This window comes from Musa acuminata, chromosome BXJ2-11, assembly GCF_036884655.1.
Source record: "Musa acuminata AAA Group cultivar baxijiao chromosome BXJ2-11, Cavendish_Baxijiao_AAA, whole genome shotgun sequence".
Taxonomy (NCBI): domain Eukaryota; kingdom Viridiplantae; phylum Streptophyta; class Magnoliopsida; order Zingiberales; family Musaceae; genus Musa; species Musa acuminata.
Genome location: NC_088348.1, coordinates 1,456,678 through 1,477,959, shown reverse-complemented (window position 1 = coordinate 1,477,959; position 21,282 = coordinate 1,456,678). Strand labels below are relative to the sequence as shown.

General features: G+C 43.6%; 3 protein-coding genes across 13 annotated transcripts; 2 read left to right on the top strand and 1 right to left on the bottom strand.

Annotated features, from left to right (window-relative positions):
• Positions 1 to 1,749: 1,749 nt before the first annotated feature.
• On the bottom strand, positions 1,750 to 6,329 carry LOC135586207 (uncharacterized). 11 transcript variants are annotated; one of them, XR_010492475.1, is made up of 6 exons: positions 5,931 to 6,210; positions 4,441 to 4,556; positions 4,019 to 4,271; positions 2,772 to 2,859; positions 2,083 to 2,243; positions 1,750 to 1,987 (listed from the first exon to the last, which is right to left on the bottom strand). XR_010492475.1 is itself a non-coding variant. In XM_065132587.1 (6 exons), exons 3-6 carry the CDS (start codon positions 4,212 to 4,214, stop codon positions 1,934 to 1,936), a joined length of 405 nt encoding a protein of 134 aa, XP_064988659.1. In that variant the 5' UTR covers positions 4,215 to 4,271; positions 4,441 to 4,556; positions 6,217 to 6,329; the 3' UTR covers positions 1,750 to 1,933. The 11 variants fall into 11 exon arrangements, 9 of the variants coding, with proteins under 9 accessions (XP_064988659.1, XP_064988654.1, XP_064988656.1 ...); XR_010492474.1 differs by having other exon boundaries at positions 2,772 to 2,850; XM_065132587.1 differs by lacking the exon at positions 5,931 to 6,210 and adding an exon at positions 6,217 to 6,329 and having other exon boundaries at positions 2,083 to 2,149.
• Positions 6,330 to 10,829: 4,500 nt separating this feature from the next.
• LOC103970184 (probable xyloglucan endotransglucosylase/hydrolase protein 32) lies at positions 10,830 to 12,533 on the top strand. Its single transcript, XM_009383851.3, has 4 exons — positions 10,830 to 11,185; positions 11,261 to 11,361; positions 11,444 to 11,661; positions 11,914 to 12,533. Exons 1-4 carry the CDS (start codon positions 10,927 to 10,929, stop codon positions 12,269 to 12,271), a joined length of 936 nt encoding a protein of 311 aa, XP_009382126.3. The 5' UTR covers positions 10,830 to 10,926; the 3' UTR covers positions 12,272 to 12,533.
• A 5,539-nt stretch (positions 12,534 to 18,072) lies between these two features.
• Positions 18,073 to 20,017, top strand: LOC103970183 (probable glucuronosyltransferase Os03g0107900). The gene is made up of 3 exons (XM_009383850.3): positions 18,073 to 19,001; positions 19,078 to 19,322; positions 19,427 to 20,017. The coding sequence occupies exons 1-3, from the start codon at positions 18,402 to 18,404 to the stop codon at positions 19,905 to 19,907; spliced, it is 1,326 nt and encodes a 441-aa protein (XP_009382125.2). The 5' UTR covers positions 18,073 to 18,401; the 3' UTR covers positions 19,908 to 20,017.
• The last annotated feature ends 1,265 nt before the right edge of the window (positions 20,018 to 21,282 follow it).

Sequence of the window (21,282 nt, the reverse complement as noted above, 5' to 3'; positions counted from 1 at the left end):
ATATAGTCCGTCTTGTCACTTGCAAGCGATGTGACGTTTCTTTCGTTTCATCAATGCACCACTCTTGACAGCTTACTATAGGCAATAATATTGTTGAGGGTGATGGCCTCTTATGGTCGCTAGCCTAGTTGCCGACAATGGTTATGTACAAGTGTTATTGTACATGATGAAAGCATCGTAGGGTACAATAGTCATTGGCAATCACATGTATGGTTGGTTTGTGTAGTAGCCTTGTGGTGGCCACAAGCGGCTACAATAGTGTCGTTGCAACAACGACCATCTTGCCTTGGTCGCAAGTGGCTGCAACAATGATGTGGTTACGACGGCTACAATAGTGTCGTTGCCTGTGATGATTGTAGGAATGCTACTACGATAGCATTTGCTAGTCATAGTCGACATCAATTGGATACTAGAGGCCAATAATTGCTCGAGCGAAAGTGTGGGCACAATTGTGTGCCGCGATGACCATGGGGGTCACCAATTACTAGTGTAAGGATAACCGTCGCATAAAGCAATGGTCGTAGGAGGTGCGCAAATGACAATCGTATGGCTTGCATAGTGGTCGTGGAAAAGGAAGAAAGGCATTAAGGTTTTATTGCATGAAATAAAAATATTTTTTTAAATAGTTAATATGAATAAGGTAGTATATGTTATTAGTATTGATATATTTAAGGATAGATCAAAAGGATTGTTAGGACTATCGCAAAAAGGATATATTGACCAAGTCTTTGAGATATTTAGTATATAATTTTATTTGGCTAATGATACAACTATTACTATAAGTAAAAGATTCACTCAAAGATTATATCTTAAAACTAGTTTAGAAAAAATTCAAATAAAAGATATTCCTTGTGCACAGTGAAAAATCTATTATATACTTAAACTTGTACAAGACTAGATATCAACTTTATAATTGGAATGCTAAGTAGATACTAGAGCAGCCCAGGAATAAAACATTGAAAAACTACAACAAAAAAAATAATAAAATATCTAAAAAAAACAAAAGATTTATGACCTTCTAAATCATCCAAACACGATCTAATAATGTTTTAAAAAAAGAATAAGTGCATTATTTTATGATTTTATTACATATAATATCAGATACAAATGTTTTCAAGCGATTACATTTTACAGAAATTATTGCATATCTTTTAAAAATAAAAATATACTATTATTAGGCAAGGTTATCAATGATCATTTACACAGTCCGTTTGAATCGGGGGATAATGTTGACTATAGTCAGCACAGTAACTGTGTGTCCTTGGCGTAAATAGATTTCTTTTCCATTAAAATAGGTTCTATTTTCACAGATATTACGCTTGCTAAAAAGAACTCGTTTGTCTCTCTTAATTTTTTAATAATAAAATTGTATTTGGCAGAACAATCTCATTGATTAGTAGGCCCGTAGAGTAATTGATAATTCATGGAATGAGGCTCATGCTAATGCCACTAGAAAGCCTTTCTGTAAGTTAAAATCAATTAAGACTCGTCGAGGCCGTAACATTATCTTATCATCATTTTAACACCCAGTTATGGATACAAAGGATTCATGAGCAACTTTAAAAAGTTATATTTATAGTTAAACAAGGATTAGCGAATTATGGATTGCTGTAGAAATAGCAGCTATGATAGTGAATGGTGATCACAACTTGCAGATTAACATTAAACATGAGCGATGACATCACGCCAAAAAGTATTCTTTTCTTCGTGTGCTTCGAGGATCAGATGAATGCAAAAAAGTAACCCTCCTGACACAAAAAAATAACAATCATGCTGTATAAACTTTCATATGAAGGACTTACAATCCACATCATCGGAGCTGTTAACATCTGTGTTTGATTTGCACGGTTCAAGGACAACAACCATCCTTGGAAATCTACACACAAGAAGATCGAACTGGGATGATCCAATGTTGATATGATGACGACAGTCTCTAATAATAAAGGCCTTCTTCATGCCAGACATCAACTAAAAAATCCACCATCTCCTGAATAAGTTCAGCCAGGAAATTATTAGCTGGAAGAATATGCAATTATGTAGACTTTGAAAATCTAGAAATCGGAATGGTGAAACACTACTTACCGACAATGGGATGGGTTGCGGAAAAGGTTGAGTGGTTGAGACTAAATCCTCATATGTGGTGCTCCAGCTGCAAGGAAACATCAAACATTTAAGCAGCCAAAGAAACAACTTGCGGAAAAGGTTGAGTGGTTGAGACTAAATCCTCATATGTGGTGCTCCAGCTGCAAGGAAACATCAAACATTTAAGCAGCCAAAGAAACATCGAAATAAAGTCCGTGACATAACATTGTTGGTTCAGTAAGATTCATTAAATTTTCTGGTCCACGTGGATACCCGGCTCAAATAAAGCAAGAAGGGTCTAACATTCTGCAAATCTTCAAAGATATTGTTTGGTGTAAAGGAAAATACATGACAAATTATACAAACATGATGGTGTTGGAGAATTCTTGTAGGGTGATAGGCGACCTTGTTGATATAGCAATGGTGACAATAATTACCTTGAAAATGGGAAAAAAAAAAGGATAACAGGGTGACCATATATATGTATGATCATGCATATGCACAGAAAAAGATAATAAACAAAATTATAATAATAAATCTCTATAATAAAAAAACAAGGAAGAAAAGAGGCAGATGTTGCGGCCTAGCAAATGGCTATAAACTACTAAAAACTACTGGAAAACTTACAATTATCATTATTCAGATATTGACATTTATAGAGCAACAAGAAAGTAGATACTCAAGCTAACCTTATTGTGGGTTCTCTCGGAGCCATATGGGATCTCTTAGACTGATCTCCAACCCATTCTCTTCGCATCTCATTCCAAGCTATAGCAGCTACTTAAAAGTCAGGCAGTGACACTAAGAATCTTTAGTGAAAATTTCAGTATGCATAAGGTAATCAACCGAAATTCCAAATGTTTTTAGCAACTGGCTGGTAAGTATGTAAGTTATTAAAGGGCCATAGGCACGAGGCAGAAACATACAGCGAAATAATTGTGGTATATGCTAACTTTCTACAGAAGGTATAGAATGAAAGGATTCTACTTTTACATGATTATTGCTTAAAACCTATAGATAAAACTTACCAACATATAATGACAAAGAATACTTTCCAGATTTATTATTATATATTTGTTGTTATCAACATTCGGTACATGATAATCAAGAATTTGTATATTCATAGTTTAATAACCAACTTAACAAAATTCCAGATTAACAAACTCATCAAGTATTTCTTCTAGGATGTAGACAAGCAATTTAATCAGATGATGAAGAATCACAATTTCTAATGTAATCCAAAATTCATGCAACATAAGAATAAAAAGAAACAAAAAGAGAGCATTGGAAGAACCAAAAGCACTACAAATTATCCTCCAGGGCGATGCATCTAAAAGCAAAGACAAATATTACTTCTAAACTCTTTGAGGTCAGCTATATGTCTTTGCTGGCAATTGAACTCTGTTAAGAGCAATGTCTCTAGCTATCCAACATTCGACAAATCTTGCATTATTTTTGATAATTTTTTTTCCAGATTATCCTCTATCTCTCTGGGCACCACCAGTCAGAACTTATCTAATTGGAATATTTATAGATTTCTTGTTAGCCTGCCCAACTCATCTTAAAAAGTCCTTCAGTAAATCCATAATTAAAGCTACCTAACTTGCACATAGATGAAAACATTTCTTCATTTTTTTAATAATCCCAAACATCTCTCTCAACATTAAAATACACATGATACCAACTTTTTGAATGTGTTGTTTCCTAAGTTCCTATGTTCACATCTTACGACTGTCTTATAAACTTTTTTCCTTAAGTACAAAGTCACATAAGTATCACACAAATCTCTGAACACAAAATATAAGTAACATTAAGCTATTGCAACTTTAAGTAGAAGAGTACCTTAATGCCAAATATGAGATACAAATAAAGCAAATGTTTAGTGACTAGAGATAATGGCATGTTAAATATCAACAAAATAATAAGAGGGACCAACCTTGATTAGTAACTAAGTTGTTATGATTTTCCTCTGGCAACATCATGATCTCATTGGCAGCATTAGGTGCTAAAGAGAAATTTGTCTCAAGGGAATGAGATGTGCTAATATTGTTCTCCATTGCCTCTGGACTTGAAGACCATTGGCTTTCTTTGTGTGCTGAAAAATGACCAATATTTATCTTCTTAGATGCCATCGGCGTTCTTTCTGGTAAAGATTGAGGTTTGGCTAGACCTCCAACACAACAACTGCTCTGTTCAAGATAAAAATATGAGAGGTGCTCCCGTTGAATACAATACCGGATACATGAGTGCACTAAATCCAAACCGCAACATTAACAACTGGGATGACTGAAATGCTCAAGAAGAATAGATTCAACTAAATAAATCTGGTTCTTTTTTTGCAGTTTAAATGTCACCTACCCCATGTATTCTATGAGACAGTTGCTTCCTTAAGTTTATCCATCTAACAGGCTCTGCAAGGCAGAACCAGATAGCTTTCACACTTCCAATTAATATATGTCATCAGATTCTTCATTCTGTAAAATCTGAGAATTCATCAGTGTCATGAAAAAACAGTAAAGACATATGCATTTGGACTATCTAACAAAAACATATCACAAAGAATAAATCAAAAAAATCAGTTCCAACCAATACAAATCATCAGAAAGCAAACATTATTCAAATCACATTTTCCTAGAACTCCAATATCAATGACAATCAGGAAGATTAGGAATCCTTGTCCTGCTTTTCATGGGTAGATAAACCATCAATGCTGTAATTCTAACTCAAGGAGGTTGAACAAGGTGGATATATTATTAAAGAAAAAAGACTGGACGAAAATCCAGTTTAATTATAAAATGTCTGAATGAATAATGTGGTTTACTTTTGGATTGGATTCAAAATACAAATTAAAAATAAATTGGGCAGTTTGAACTTCAAAAGTTATAGTTCCTTAACTATTCATGAGCACATGCCATAGTGTTGATCCAAACGTAATGCCACAAAGAGCCTTGTTACTTAAGGGAACTTTTACAGATACTTCATTCTTATCAAAAGCTATTGCTGGACTAAATTTAGATCCTCTCATGGTTAGGTCTCAGACCATTTCTTGCTCTTCTTCAATTGAAACTTCCTACTCGAACAACAAGCCACATGGGTGTTGCTCAGCTCTGTTTTGGTTTCTATGGACCACCTTCCTTCTTATTGAGGACTACTTGAGGCGTTATTGCCTCAGTGGTAACTATGTTTTTGGCATGAATAAGCAAAATGACCAATGCTCATTGAAACATAACTGTTGAAACTTCCATCTTGAACAACAAGCCATAAGGTTGTTGCTCAGTTCTGTTTCGGTTTCTTTGGATCACCTTACTTCTTATCGAGGACTACTCGAGACCTAATTGCCCCGGTTTCTTTGGATCACCTATCTTCTCACTAAGGACTACTCTAGGCCTTTCTGTCTCAGTAGGAACAATATTTTTGGCATGGATACGCAAAAATGACCTGTGTTAATTTCAAACATAATTCAAGTCTTGAAAATACCAAACTGCATGCTACTCTCATCCATGAGCGAGCAACTAAACGTGCAAATAACATCAACCCCTAATAAAATTATCCGTCGTTGCAATTTGCAGAGGTAAAAATTACTCTACACGCATGCTCTTCTTCACGAATTTTAACGCTCAACGCTGTAACTACACAGAAAAGGAAAGAACACAGAAACCATATACAAGTCCTTTCGACATCAAACTCTCCCTTCCCCCGATCTGAGCAAACATCGAATAAACGTGCGGTCAAATCTGGCTACTCCTAACTAAAATACACAGCGCCAAGTCTTTCCATTCCCACGACAAGCAAAAGAGGGGCATAAAAATTAAGTAATCGAGCACGACCAAAGACCGAATTATTTCTACCGGAATGGGACGCGGCCGACGGAGACGAATCTGGCCCCAGAATCACCCGAATAAATAAATGCACGATCGAGTCAACCGACGGAAAGGGCCAAAGAGCGATCAAATCAAATTAGCAGACTACAAGAGAACAAAAAGGGGCCGCAGGCAACAGAAACAAACACAGATGGGTTTGCCTGTTGGGATTAGAAATAGCATCAGCATCGATTCGACGATCGAGAAAATGGTTGAGATGCAAAAATCAAGGGAAGGAATTTAGGGTTTGAGGGCGGAACGCAGCCATACATACCCTCGATTCCTCCTCGGGAAGGAACGGATCGAAGCGTAGCGGGTAAGGAACCGGGAAAGCAACTACTCTTGTGACTTCGTTGGGGATTGGAGGTTCTGGTTGGGCCCCGCTTCTTGGATCCTAACTCGTGGACGGATGCCACGTCGCGAGTGAGACGCAATCTAACGCTCCCAATTAATTGCGAATTAGAAAATTGGGAGCTTATGTCTGTTAGGGTTCATAATTTTAATTCGAATTTATGGTGCATTGATCTGATCCAATACAGATCATATTTCGTCAATAGATTAGAACGAAATCAATATATAATTTTCGACGTGTGCTTTTATCGAGTAATAAATATTTTTATATTTTAATTTTTTTTAACTCGATAATTATTTTGGATGATCGATAGTACAATTATATTTGCTGGACTAAGTCGAAGATGGAGAATAATAACAAGGGGACACTTAACAAATATAAAAATTAGAAGGATAATTAGTTATAATATTAATATATATATATATATATATTTAAAATTTTGTAATCATTATTATTATATTTGTTGTACATACAATTTTGTAAACATTAGAGCTATACACACAAAAGATGTACATTTTCTTTGCATTGTTGGGCTTAGAACATCTTGAGAAGAGAGTATCGATTGGGCATGAAACCAATGAATCAGACATTTATTTTGTAATATAGATAATAATTTCGTAAGAAGAATTATGCACTCGATGTGTTTATTTTCCTATCAAAATCCATCTCAAATCTGAATTATGATATACTTGAATGAAGTGGAGAGAACAAATAATGAATGTCGTTTAAGAATAGAAAAATAATGAATGGGGTGACAACGGATGTCTATCTTATTCGAATCCATGCCCAACCACTTCAAATAAAATCTATCTAATTCAGGTACTTAGTTCCTATCCAAATTCATAAAATTTTGATATAAATATATTTGATAGAATTAGACTTCTAAATCACAAAAAAAAAAATCTAGGATGATCTCTTTGTCTCCGATTATATATATATATATATATATATATATATATATATATATATATATATATATATATATATATATATATATATATATATATGATCGGTCATATTTTGGCCCCAGATGAATCACTATCAACGTCACACGCCATCATGAATCCGACGTCATATGCCATACGCCACCAGAACCCTGGGGTGCACGTCATGTCGGGTCCCGTACCGATATACTGTGCGACTTGACTACCCCGAGAGTTTGGGACGGTGTCGTCTAACGCCGCTTAGGTACCCCCAAAGATGCCAACTCATCAAAGAAGTCGTTCCACCTCTACGAAAGTCAACGACCACGTTAAACCAAGGCGAAACCAATCCTTGCGCGTTGGTATAAAAACCCTCGTCCGACACTCGGCCAGGGAGATAGAAAAAAGAAGAAAAATAACACTCGACTGACTTGCTCGTCAGAGGGGCCAAAGTCAGGAAGTACCCGACGAAGACTGTTTTTTACAGGGAGGCGGCCACCCCTGAGCAGCGAGTATCTCCATCTGGGAACCGCCATCCGGTGCGCAGAAGGAGGGCAGTCCATCGGTTCGAATCCCGACCAACGCCAACTAGCACCCCTTCCCGAGGGCACTACCACTTCACGAAGACAAGCTGTCAACCATCTCGAGGACGGAAGGACGCGACCCACAATAAATGACTCTTAGGTAGGTAGACCGTGGAGCACTGACCCACATCCACTCACGAGGGTCCAACCGACCATGCCGATCCGACTCTCACCCGAGACGTTCGAGAGGCACAGCCACCTCATTATCCTATTCACTCCACCAGAAGTTCCTGATATCGGTCCGCAGGCCTAACCGTGCTGACTCACCAACCACGATACTTTTGTTCACCAATAATATATATATATATATATATATATATATATATATATATATATATATATATATATATATATATATTAATCCTGGTTAAAAAGAGGCCAAAAATATATAAGAGGGTCTTAACTTCATGTGCATAATATGTAGAGTTAGATTAAGTCTTTAACTAGTATTCAAAGTGTTGTTATATTCACTATGTGCTCAATAATTGATCAGCATCCCACCATGTATATATGAAGGGTTGGCTCACTTAATTTTTTTTATGTTTGAATAATCTTGTTTGGTGGATCATTTTCATTTCTCGTCAACTGAGATGAGAGTGTGGATATAAGAGGTACCGACATGAACATGAGATAAGGGTGTCGAGATAAGAGGTACCGACACGAACATGTGTGATTACAAGATAGATACTCTCTCAACAAACAAACAAAAAAAAAAAAAAAGGATGTGGTTGATAAAATAGGTATTCATGTTTCTTATAACATCGCATTCCAATTTGTATAAATGTCAATAAGTGCAGGCAACATGAATTAGGATACATATCCAAGTGGGGTTATCCCCAACTACTTCAATCATTTCAAAGTCTATAAAGTCACGTATAAAACTTGAGTATTAGACATTCGTAAAGGGTTAGGTAGAACACAAGAGGGTGACAGTTGATGGCTACAACTACCAACCGCCACCCAAATCTTAAATCCTTTCTCGATAAGAAAAAAAAAACACCTAAGTTTGCACTCAAATTAAATCACAAACATCAAGAAAAACAAAACCTTTTTTTTTTTCTCTAACTTAAACTTAAAACTAAGCATTTACATGCAATTGTGGACCTCGGCCACGTTAGTCAACCTATGAAACGATGTCCTTCAGATCTTGCGTGGCCAATTAATGCTTGCGAAAACCCTCACGAAATCCAATCGTCGACCAATGAGCATCAACATACATGTTACCTTCTCCGGCCGACATCTTTATCCATTTGTTTGTTTGGCTAACACAAGAAAGAATCAAAGCAAATAAAAGAAGTCCGTTGGTCTTTTCCTAGCCAAACATTTTGATTGGTCTTCGCCTCCAAGTTGGACATGGAAGCCGCCCAATCATTCAATCTCATCATCGACTTGGCATTATAGCGATCACCACCCATTTTGCTTGGTCCCCTCACATGGAATTGTTCCCTATTTGATTGTAAAATGTATGTATATTATATATATATAGAGAGAGAGAGTTAAGGGTTTCTAGTTTCATATGAGTAATTAATAAGTGAAGACCTATTATCCTCATACGGTCCCATAATAGTGCGGAGTCAACACTAAGCTCGAACTCATGTGTAAGTTCATTTACGAATAAAATTTCTTGAGAATGACATCACACCTATAAGCGAAGGAACTTAGACGAAGGTGGAAGCATGAGAATATTATCAAAAGTTCAAACTTAATTAATAATTTGGTTGATCATCTCATCAAATAGAAACGTGACAAAATTGGTTTTGTGGATCATCTCGCTAGGTGGGATGGCGATGCAACATCTCATCGATCGATAATAAAAATAGCAAAGTGCAATAAGAATACGGTGTGGGATGCATTTAAACGATCGACATCAAAATTGTCTTGTCCTTTTGATATAAATGGGGTCAATTCATCTTCGAGAGACATGCGAGTGTAACCACACATGGCGAAGCGAACTATTTGTTCGAAGCAGGTGAGATGTCCCCTGCATTATGTGGTATTATTCTATTTCTTTGGCTGCTATTATGACGTGGTTTGGATAAGCACTGTGGCCATGGTGGATGTGCATGTGAGATGCTGGGCTTCCCTCTGCTTGTTCTTTATTTAGAGACTTGCTAGCTCGATGCTTAGAATATCCACTAATATATATTCATAAGATAGTTAATACAGAATACAATGTGATTTGCTCAACTTGTCATGTGCTATGAATAGTAATTTGCTAGTAATCAAGTCATATTCGTTTTGGTCAACTTATGTTACTACCAACTGGTTAATCACAAGACATTATATTGCAAAAAATTCATGGTCAATTCATCACTAATGGAAGGTAGTTCGATTTAGGTTATCGATTGGGATGAGTAATTTTAGTAGTTAAATTAAGATATTAACTTAAAGAAATTTAGAGTGAAGTGAGAGAAGCTAAATCTTCACTCGATTTGTATTATCATTTGGGTGATGTTGTAAGCAACCGACAAAGTAGGTTTGGAGAAGTACGGAAGAATAGGAGATGATTGCTAGGCTTCCACAATGGGGTTGACATCAAAGCTAGGCAAAGTCAAAGAGAACTGACCAATTAAGATGCCATAACATGGATTTGAGTAGAGTTGGATCGGGCAGTGGAGACTTTGGGCGGTCTTTCTAATTAGATCATGAATATAATGCAATTGGATGATAAGAAAAGAGTTGATAGTTCATTTGGAACAGAGATTTCTAATTGGCTCGATTGGGTCTTCTTCTTCTTCTTCTTCTTTCTTTTCTTTGTTTTTGGATGCTTCAGCAACGGAGGTGGCTTGATGTTTGGCACAATAACCGGAGTACGCAACCCCGGTGGGGCCTCCGTCATCCCCCTAAACCACGGAAAGCCAAACCTCCAAACTCCGAACCCCTTGTGGTCTTCGTGCTTAATGGCGGTGTGGCCTAATCCCTACAGCAGCAGATAGTGACGCGCTATGCTGACTCCTTTAGCCTCTCGACAACGTCAAGAACGCCAGTGTCAGCTGACACAACTCACTTTGTGATCCATCGCCCAATTGTTGGCAAATGGAAATCACGGCATGATCTGAGGAAGAAAATGCATGTTGTGCTCACCAAAATCTCACTCCATGGCTTAACCCACCACTGCTATAAATATGCCAGCCTTCCAAACCCATCATTGCATCCGCCTGCAGCCTCTCTTCCTCTCTTCCGCCTGCATGGCTTGCCTCATTCCCTTGCTTGTCTTCCTCGTTTTGCGCACCGCTGATGCGCAGCCCTCGCCAGGATACCATCCGAGTTCTTCGGTGAGTCCTATCAGATTCTACGAAGGCTACAGCAATCTCTGGGGGCCTCAGCATCAGACGATCTCCCCGGATCAGTATTCTACGACCATTTGGCTCGACACCAGCTCAGGTCCGTTGTTCTCGCTCTCCAGGTTTGGACTTCCTTCCCTGCATCTCTGACCTCGTCGAACTCATACGAACGCAGGGAGTGGATTCAAGTCGAAGAACTCTTACCGAAACGGCTACTTCGGTGCTTCGATCAAGCTCCAAAGCGGCTACACCGCCGGAGTGAACACGGCATTCTATGTGAGTCCCTGCTAAGAGTGCGTCCGCCGATTCTTTCCACCTCTGCACGCTTGTGCTAATTGCCCGTCATCATCATGTGTAGCTCTCCAACAATCAAGCTTACCCTGGGTTCCACGACGAGGTGGACATCGAGTTCTTGGGGAACATAGAGGGCAGGCCATACATACTGCAGACGAACGTGTACGTCAGGGGCAGCGGCGATGGCAGGATCATCGGCAGGGAGATGCGGTTCCACCTCTGGTTCGATCCCACCGCCAGCTTCCACCATTACGCCATTCTTTGGGACCCCGACGAGATAATGTGAGTACTTCGGAAACTATCCTTTTCGAACAGTGCCAACCGAGTGGGGGCACTGATGGTCACATCAGTGCTGTAGCAACTGTGGGGCGGTACGCGCGAGCAGTGGACCTGATGGATCTGTGTACTCCTGGACTGCACCGGAGACCCATGATCAAGCCGTAATCGACGGGCTTGACAGTGTCTCTTCTCCCTTACCAATTCGGCTTTCTGCAGATAGACAAAAACATCTTACGTCAACGTAATACGATGCAGATTCCTGGTGGACGATGTGCCGATACGGCGATACGCGAGGAAGGTGGAGGCGACGTTCCCCGACCGGCCCATGTGGGTGTACGGCTCCATCTGGGACGCGTCGTCGTGGGCCACCGACAACGGCAAGTACAAGGCGGATTACCGCTACCAGCCCTTCGTCGCCAAGTACACCGACTTCAAGCTGGGGGGGTGCACCGGGTCGGCGCCGCCGAGCTGCCGCCCGGTGCCGTCGTCGCCCTCGGGCCACGGGCTGAGCCCCCAGCAGTATGCGGCGATGCGTTGGGTGCAGAACAACTACATGGTCTACTACTACTGCGAGGACTCCAGCAGGGACCGTTCTCTCACGCCGGAGTGCTGAAGCATAGTTTGGGCCCTGTGGTTGGTATGCTGCTGCTACAAGGAGGAGCCGCCCTGCTACTACTATATGATGTCGGTAGTTGAGGCGTTCGTGGGTGTCATAGTTTTCGATACTGATACAAGTTTGGGTGCTGCCGTGTTCTTTTTCTCTGTCGGTGTTGTAGTCCGTCCATATATTTGGTCATACTCATATTTATACACATGTCCAAAGTGTATCAAATGAAGGTTGATGCAGTCAATATAAGGGTTATACTTCTTCTCTCTGCTCGTGTTGTCCCCTCAAAAGCTTTTCTGCATGAGCATCGTCTGCAATCCAGCAATGGTTGAACCAGGATATGAATGGGTAAGTCCATGATCCAACGTAGCTTTCATCGATATGTCCACAAGTCGCACTACGTCCGACCCCGGTCGTCGAAGGGGTTCTTGGCCCATGGAACATATAACGGTAATGAGCTCAATCGATTGTTTGGGGACCGATCAATTTGGAGTGAGAACGGATGTACCATACAGGACACGGGTTCTTCAACATGATCAACGAAACGTGAAGTACGGTGGAATGAGAAGTCTGTTCCTGCCGTGTATGACATCCACCGTGGAAAATAAGTTACCTCAGATTTAGTACGACTGATTGGGAATATATAATTAGAGGGGAGATATCACAGTACTAACTTAAGTATCAATTTGAGTAGTTTGGGAAGCTCTCCCGACCTTTGTGTAGGTAACGAGCACCGCACTCTATTCTACATGACTACTCGCATACGAATCAGAGTCACGTTGTGCTGACGAAGATGTCAACGATATTTTCTACTAACATTTTAGCGCTACGAGGGTTTGATGTAACAGGAGTTTTCGTAGGTCATTCCTATCTATGAACATTTGAGTGAGGCTCCGCCTTCAACCCATATATACTTTTACTTAGATAAAGCAATAGTCACCTTTTTCCCACATATATACCTCCACCTCGTTGTGAGTACCAATACAGTACTAACATTCATTCAACAACCTTAGGCCAATGCATTCTTCAATCTATCGAGACATTTCAACAGTATACTGAGATGAAGAATCAATGAGGGCCAAGTGCCTTACTTTTGGGGATCCTTCTGAATTCGTCAAAGCCATATCGACCATTTTACAAGATTTTGCAAACTGATCCAAGTTTTAGCACTCCAAGTCAAATCTTGACAACAGAACTGTTCCATTGGGCACCCACAAAAGTGCAATAAACGAAACGAAAAAGGGAATTGAAGAAATCTGCGGCATATATGCAACTCGGGTTTCTCAAGAAGTTCCCCGTCTAGATCAATTACAGAAGTCAACAAGGAAAAGCGATAACCAAGAAAGCCACTCACAACAATGGCAATGAGTTCACGTCACCCCCACAAACGAAAGACCCCGAGCCAGACACTAGAAGCCAAAAAATACCAATAGAAAATAACGAAGCCAAAAAACCCATAGCCCATATCGAAAACAAACTTGGCTAGAAACTGATGGGAGATTTTTAGCATCGGCATCCTCAGGACACCCCTAAATCGAATCTTGACCGAATGAATGTTTAGATCAAGATGACAGATATGAAACTACACATTCTCAGAAGTACCGCTATCAAATGTAGAAGCCAGATAGAAACGAGAACCAAGAGAGCTACGGTAATACTTATGATAAGACTCACGTGACATCAGCTGCGTCAGGTGACGCATCTCGCCTCTGTCAACTTGATAAGCCGCCCGGTCAACGTGGACCGGAATGCCTGCCAAGGCACATTAATACCCTGCTCAGGCTCGATCTCTCACGCCACACCAACGGCAATGTCAGACGCCATCAGAAGTACGATCCTGCCCTCTGCGGGAAGGCACGTCAAGCAACGGTAATTCTTACTATAAAAACCCTTATGCTCTGAGGAGAAAAGGAAAGAAGACTTCATCATTTGAATCCCACTTCACATCCACTAACTTGATCGTCGGAGGGGTCGGGCCGAGCACCCCGACCCGACCTTTGTGAAGGAACGAAGCTGAAGGTCCCCGCGAGACGCGAAAGCGAGGAGTTCCTGCTCGGAGGAGACAACGACATCGCCCCAACCATCGCACCCGACCACATCGGCGGACTCGAAGGCCGTCTCGGGAAGATCCCCATCATCCGGACTCGAACCCAGCCGCGTCGGCCCCGAGGCCACGGCTTAACATTGTTTACACTAACAGTTTGACGCTAGAAGGAGGGCCTGGAATGTCGGGTGTTCACGTGAGCGGCTCAGATGAGCCCATGGCTGAGAGGTCGCACCCGACTGAAACCTCGGGGGAACATCCCCCGCACAGAGACCATCATGACGAACACCCCGCCACGACCTCAGAACGATATTGGCGGATATTCAACGACCTAGGCTTGTCGCCGCCTGACGGCACCCCCGTTGACCCCTCGCCCGTGTCGTCCTAGGCCTTTCAGGACCTCGCTCATCAAGTCCGAGCTCTGATGGGTATCATGCAAACCATTATCCCGCTCGTTTCTCATCCGACGCACCCGCCTGCGATCGAACCACTACGACAACGCAAGATGCCTGTTCGGGCCCACATGACACTTCCGGAGCCCCCCACTTCGCCTAGGGTCCGACCAGCCCCACTTGGGGATCCAGTGATGGCAAACCCGAGCGGTCGCCCGGAACCCGAGGCACTCTCTTCGGACTCCCTGCGGGCCCAGTCGTTTGTCAGCCAATGACTTGATGAGGTGCAGAAAGAGGTTCGCAAGTCCAAGGGGGAGCTCGGGGAGGACGCACACCAAGGGTCTCCCTTCACGTCTGAGATACGAGATCAAACAGTCCCCCTGGACTTCCAGCTCCCCTCTCTGGACGCTTACGATGGCTCCACCGACCCAGCGGACCATGTAGCTGCTTTTTGTGCCCAAATGGTGCTATACGGAACCTCTGATGCCCTGATGTGCAGAGCGTTCCCTACCACTCTGAGAGGGCCGGCCCACACGTGGTATGGCGGCTTGAAGACCGGAACGATCGCTTCCTTCGACCAGCTCGTCAAAGACTTCGAGTCCCACTTCGTGGCCTATGCATGGCCGAAGCCTTCCGCGACACTGCTCCTCGAACTCAAATAAAGGGAGGACGAACCCCTCTCACATTTTGTGGATCGCTTTGCCATGCAAATCTGGGGTTTGCCGGACACTCACCCCTCTCTGTTCATGTAGGCGTTTATGATAGGCCTGCAACCTTCCGGATTCCTCTGGTCCCTCGCAGAGCAACCTCCCACCACGGTGCCAGAGATGCTCCAGCGGGCTAACCGGTACATCGCGGCAGAGGCCTGGGCGACCGTGAGGAGAAGGGACAACTTCTGACAGCGGGTTCCATAGAAGAAGTCAAGCACCCACGGTGGCTATCCGATGTAGTCTTTGTAAAAGGAATCTAGGCCCTGCCTCAGTCTCTTCTGAGCGAAGGCTCATTATCTATCTGACTGCCTCCCGGTTCGTGGTTAGCTCCAACCTAACCCCCTTCGGTATCTACACGGCTCCGTCGTAGACTCTGTCGTAGGCTACCCGAGTCCACCTCAGGGCGGCCTCCCCGCCTGAGTCGTGTCCCTCGGCCTTTGCCATATCCCTCGGTCGTAGGCTACCCGAGTCCACCTCAGGGCAGCCTGCCTGCTTGCGTCGTGCTCCTCGAGATCAAGCTTGCGTGGCCTGCCCGCTTGCATCGTGCTCCTCGAGATCACGCTTGCGCGGCCTGCCCGCTTGCGTCTTGCTCCCTGAGACACACCCGCGCGGACAGCCCGCTTACGTCGTGCTCCTCAGCTCTATGCTCCCCGAGACACGCTTACGCGGCCAGCCCGCCTGCGTCGTGCTCCTCGACTCCATGCTCCCCGAGACATGCCTGCGCGGCCAGCCTGCCTGCGTCGTGCTCCTCGGCTCCATGCCCCCCGAGACACACCTGCGGGCCAGCCCGCCTGCGTCATGCTCCTCGGCTCCATGCTCCTCGAGACGCACCTGCGCGGCCAGCCCGCCTGCGTCGTGCTCCTCGGCTCCCTGCTCCTCGAGACGCACCTGCGAGGCCAGCCCGTATGCGTTGCGCTCCTCGGCTCCATGTACCCCGAGACCACGCCTGCGCGGCCTGCCCGAAAGCTGAAGCCATGCCTCGGACTCCCGTTACAACGATCGACACATAGCTTCTTTCCGGGGGGGAATATGATGAGGGTAATAATTACGATAAGACTCAAGTGACATCAGCTGCGTCAGGTGACGCATCTCGCCTCTATCAACTTGATAAGCCGCCCGGTCAACGTGTACCGGAACGCCTGCCGAGGCACATTAATACCCTGCTTAGGCTCGATCTCTCACGCCACGCCAACGGCAATGTCACATGCCATCAGAAGTATTATCCGACCCCCTACGGGCAGGCACGTCAAGCAACGATAATTCTTACTATAAAAACCCTTACGCTCTGAGGAGAAAATGAAAGAAGACTTCCTCATCTGAATCTCCCTTCACATCCACTAACTTGATCGTCGGAGGGGTTGGGCCGAGCACCCCGACCCAACCTTTGTGCAGGAACGAAGCTGAAGGTCCCCGCGAGACGCGAAGACGAGGAGTTCCTGCTCGGAGAAGACAACGACACCGCCCTGACCATCGCACCCGACCACCTCGACGAACTCGAAGACCGTCTCGGGAAGATCCCCATCATCCGAACCCGAACCCAGCCGCGTCGGCCTCAGGCCACGGCTTAAGATTGTTTACACTAACAGCTCTTACTCACATTCATGTTGATATTTCTACGAAGATGACGGGCTCGTGTCACCCCCTAAACAAAGGAATCGCAGGTAAGAGACTGAAACCCAAATAACTCCGTGAAACCTCGACGAACTCGAAGACCGTCTCGGGAAGATCCCCATCATCCGAACCCGAACCCAGCCGCGTCGGCCTCAGGCCACGGCTTAAGATTGTTTACACTAACAGCTCTTACTCACATTCATGTTGATATTTCTACGAAGATGACGGGCTCGTGTCACCCCCTAAACAAAGGAATCGCAGGTAAGAGACTGAAACCCAAATAACTCCGTGAAACTATCCAGAAATCAAAGTAAACAAACCCACCAAACTCAAGATCGAAGGCCTTCTCGAAGAGGGTTGGTGAAGGCGAAGCGGAGGATCTGAAACGAAGAACACCACTAGTAGAAATCAAGATCGTACAAGAAGGAATAATAAAGGGTTAGGGAGAAAAGGTCGCAAGAAATGGAGGGATATTTTACAGACGTTGGAAGATTCTGAAGCCCGTTCATCGCTGGTGAAGTCACGGAAAGAAGAACCAGCGTCGAGCAGAAGGGATTGATTTGTTATGCAAGTTTCGATGCCCCATATATATATATATATATATATATGTATATATATATATACATATATATATATATATATGTATGTATATATATATATACATACATATATATATATACATATATATATATACATATATATATATACATACATATATATATATATATATACATATATATATATATACATACATATATATATATACATATATATATATATATATGTATATATATATATACATATATATATATATAACCTGACTTGAGCTTCAGCTTTACTTTCTTAATCCAACGTGTCACACATCCGCCACGGCGCGATGCATTGTTGGTATAGCAAACACGTGTCATGTGAGTGATCTGATGAGGACCGAAGCCAACTGAACGTTAAGTCTTGTGGCAGTGACTTGGACTGACGACCAACTTAATGCGCCCATGAGATCTCGAACATGACCTCACGAGCTTCTTCCTTCAATCCTAATAATCTTAGGCCGAAAGGAGAGATCAGAGAAAGAACAGTACGTAATCTTTTCAGCAAAAGAGATGGAGACGAGGTTGGTGTGGCGCCATCACGCCTAGAGATCATCCATGTCGATGTGGCCACCATGGACAGAAACTTGTTCCTCCTGGTGTTTTCATGAATTGGTCGTCAGCTACCTGCCCCCCTGCAACCTTAATGGATTAACCCTTCATGTCTACTCCACCTTCTACCTCGCTGAAAGCCCCACCCCATCTGCAGTCTCTCTCTTCCTCACCTGAGCTCTTTTAAGCTCCTGTTGCCTGAGAAGCCATCTCTATTCGTATCCAATTCTCTCTCCACAGATGAAGCTGATGGCCAGAAGAGCCCAACTCCAGCATCACCAGTGCCACCAGCACCTCTCCCTGAAAGCTCTCCATCTCAGGAAATACTACAAATGGATCCTCTGGTTAGCTCTGTTCATCTACCTCTTCCTCACCACCACTCCCACCTCCTACTCTTTCTTGTTTCATCCCCTCGACCTCAAACCTCTTCTCCCGGCCAAAACCAATCCTCCGGGTCTCATCCAGTCTCCGCAGCCGTCCTCTGCTGCGCTTCCTAAGATATATGTATATGAGCTCCCTTCTCGGTACAACAAGGACTGGCTGTCGAACTCGCGGTGCGGCAGCCACCTGTTCGCCTCGGAGGTGGCGATCCACGAGGCACTGCTCGGTTACCCCGGCCGCGCCGTCGACCCCAACGAGGCCGACTTCTTCTTCGTCCCCGTCTACGTCTCCTGCAACTTCAGCACCCCCAACGGCTTCCCCTCCCTCCACCACGCCCGCCCCCTTCTGTCCTCCGCGGTCGACTTCGTCTCCTCCCATCTCCCCTTCTGGAACCGCTCCCACGGCCGCGACCACGTCTTCGTCGCCTCGCACGACTACGGCGCCTGCTTCCACGCCATGGTGATAATCTAATTCTCCATTCCCACTTTTCTGTTTCACATATATGTATAGGATAACAGCTCAACGGTGTTTACAGGAAGATGTGGCGATCGCGGACGGGATACCGGTGTTCATGAAGAGGTCAATCATTTTGCAGACGTTCGGGGTGCGGCCGCCGCATCCGTGCCAGCAAGCGGATCACGTTCTGATTCCTCCCTACGTGCCGCCGGACATAGAAGATGAGTGGCCGGCGCCAGAGAAGGCGAGGCGCGACATTTTCGTCTTCTTCCGCGGCAAGATGGAGGTCCATCCCAAGAACGTCAGCGGCCGCTTCTATAGCAAGTAATTGTGAGCTCAGAACACGAAGAAACGCCGGCGTTTGTTCGAGCTCGTTATGTCCTTAATCGATTAATCGGCGACGATTCCTTACTGTCGGATGGATGCAGGAGGGTGAGGACGGAGATATGGCGGCGGTACAGCGGGAACCCGAGGTTCCGGTTGCAGAGGAAGCGGTCGGGGGACTACCGGGCGGAAATGGCGCGGTCGGTGTTCTGCCTGTGCCCGCTGGGGTGGGCGCCGTGGAGCCCGCGGTTGGTGGAGGCGGTGGCGCTCGGCTGCGTGCCCGTCATCGTCGCCGACGGGATTCGGCTGCCATTCCCGGAGTCGTTGCGGTGGCCAGAGATATCGCTGGCGGTGGCGGAGGCTGACGTCGGCCGCCTCGAGGCGACGCTCGACCACGTGACGGCGACAAACTTGTCGGTCATCCAGAAGAACCTGTGGGACCCGGCGCGGCGGCGGGCGCTGCTCTTCCGCCGCCGCATGGCGGAGGGCGACGCAACGTGGCACGTCCTCACGAAGCTCCAGGGGATGAGCCTCCGTCGCTCGTCGGGCGATGGCGAAGCTGTGAGAACCGACACGTGGAGGTAGCCGGTGGACCGCCGGTCGTACAGCGAGCGTCCCGAGGCTGTCGTGAGATGATTTGGCGACATGTTATTGGTTGGAGATCCCAGTTGTCGTAAGAAGCCAAATTTGGTGTACCTACACGTAATTTTCTCTTTTATTACGTGATTCAGAATATATATATATATATATATATATATTCTAAACCAATAGGAATACTTATTTGAAGTCCAACCTGCGCCGATTTTGATTATTGATAGTAAAGTTATATATTAATTCACTCTTCAAATATATCACTTTCATCTAAATAATGGAAAAACTAAAACTAAAAGATTCTCAATCATTTTATTTTTTTAAGAATGATTATATCATATTTGTGGTGAGGTTCATTGATTCATTAAGCATCTAAATTACGATCGACAAATACAGCTATAATTAGTTGACTCGTATCAATTTCGCTTACGATTTCTTGGTATCAAGAAATCCTGGAAAAAAGAATGGAAGCTGCTGCACTTACCATATCAAGAGGTATTTTAGGAGTTGAGGTAAACAAAAACAAAAAAAAGAATTCTATTTCTTGATAAAATTATTCTATCTCGAGAAGAAGAAGAACAAGTCCTATTCCGGGAACAAAAGTCATCAAAGCCTGAGCCAAAAACACTTGGAGATGTTGTTCCTTCTACCGAAAGATAACATTCAGGTCTCCGTTTCACCGGAAAAAGTCAAAAAGGATGGTTGGTGAAGTGAAGGAGCTCTTTAAAGAGTGGATTAAACAAGTTTCGTCGGAAAGATCAAAGAGTGGAAGAAGAGGGTTCGGTAATAAATGGAGAGAGGACAGAGTTACGTGCGGGCCATTCTCTTAGCTCATCATCGCTTCCTCTACAATAAGCATGGTTGGCAAGTTGGATGTGATTCCACTCGGTGCGCACTCGTCTTGCGTCTCAATCAATGAGATTTATTATTCTCATATATGTTCCCATCGACGGTAACGTTTTGCCATCCAATTCACCGCATGTGAATCAAATATTAAACGAGGCCGAATTATATATATTAAAGCTTAGAACATAAATATGATGATACATAATAAGACAGTAGTAGGCCTTTTTTGTTTGTTTGTTTTGTGAAAATAGAATTCCAAATATCTATATTATTATTTTTCAATAAAATAAACTTTTTTTTCCTGATATTTAAATCAGAATTGATTAAAAAATATTTATATAATGAAAGAGTGTGTTTATATTTTTCTATTGTCTGAAGAATTACTGTATCAGATCAGATCGATTAAGAAAATATTCCTCGTAGAGATTTGATACATTAATAAGATTCAGGTAATTATAGGCCCATGCGTTGCATGATAATGTGTTAAATTAGATGCATTGATCCTTCTTTAGAATTAAATAGA

Excerpts from the sequence above, each read along its gene's own strand:
- LOC135586207 (XM_065132582.1), bottom strand. Across the intron at positions 2,860-4,018 it reads CAACTTAGTTACTAATCAAG|CTGCTATAGCTTGGAATGAG; the intron begins GTTGGTCCCTCT and ends ACTTTTAAGTAG. Across the intron at positions 2,150-2,771 it reads CCGAGAGAACCCACAATAAG|CTGGAGCACCACATATGAGG; the intron begins GTTAGCTTGAGT and ends GTTTCCTTGCAG.
- LOC103970184 (XM_009383851.3), top strand. The coding sequence starts at position 10,927 with ATGCCAGCCTTCCAAACCCATCATTGCATCCGCCTGCAGCCTCTCTTC. Across the intron at positions 11,186-11,260 it reads TTGGCTCGACACCAGCTCAG|GGAGTGGATTCAAGTCGAAG; the intron begins GTCCGTTGTTCT and ends ATACGAACGCAG. Across the intron at positions 11,362-11,443 it reads GAGTGAACACGGCATTCTAT|CTCTCCAACAATCAAGCTTA; the intron begins GTGAGTCCCTGC and ends CATCATGTGTAG.
- LOC103970183 (XM_009383850.3), top strand. The coding sequence starts at position 18,402 with ATGAAGCTGATGGCCAGAAGAGCCCAACTCCAGCATCACCAGTGCCAC. Across the intron at positions 19,002-19,077 it reads GCGCCTGCTTCCACGCCATG|GAAGATGTGGCGATCGCGGA; the intron begins GTGATAATCTAA and ends CGGTGTTTACAG. Across the intron at positions 19,323-19,426 it reads AGCGGCCGCTTCTATAGCAA|GAGGGTGAGGACGGAGATAT; the intron begins GTAATTGTGAGC and ends GGATGGATGCAG.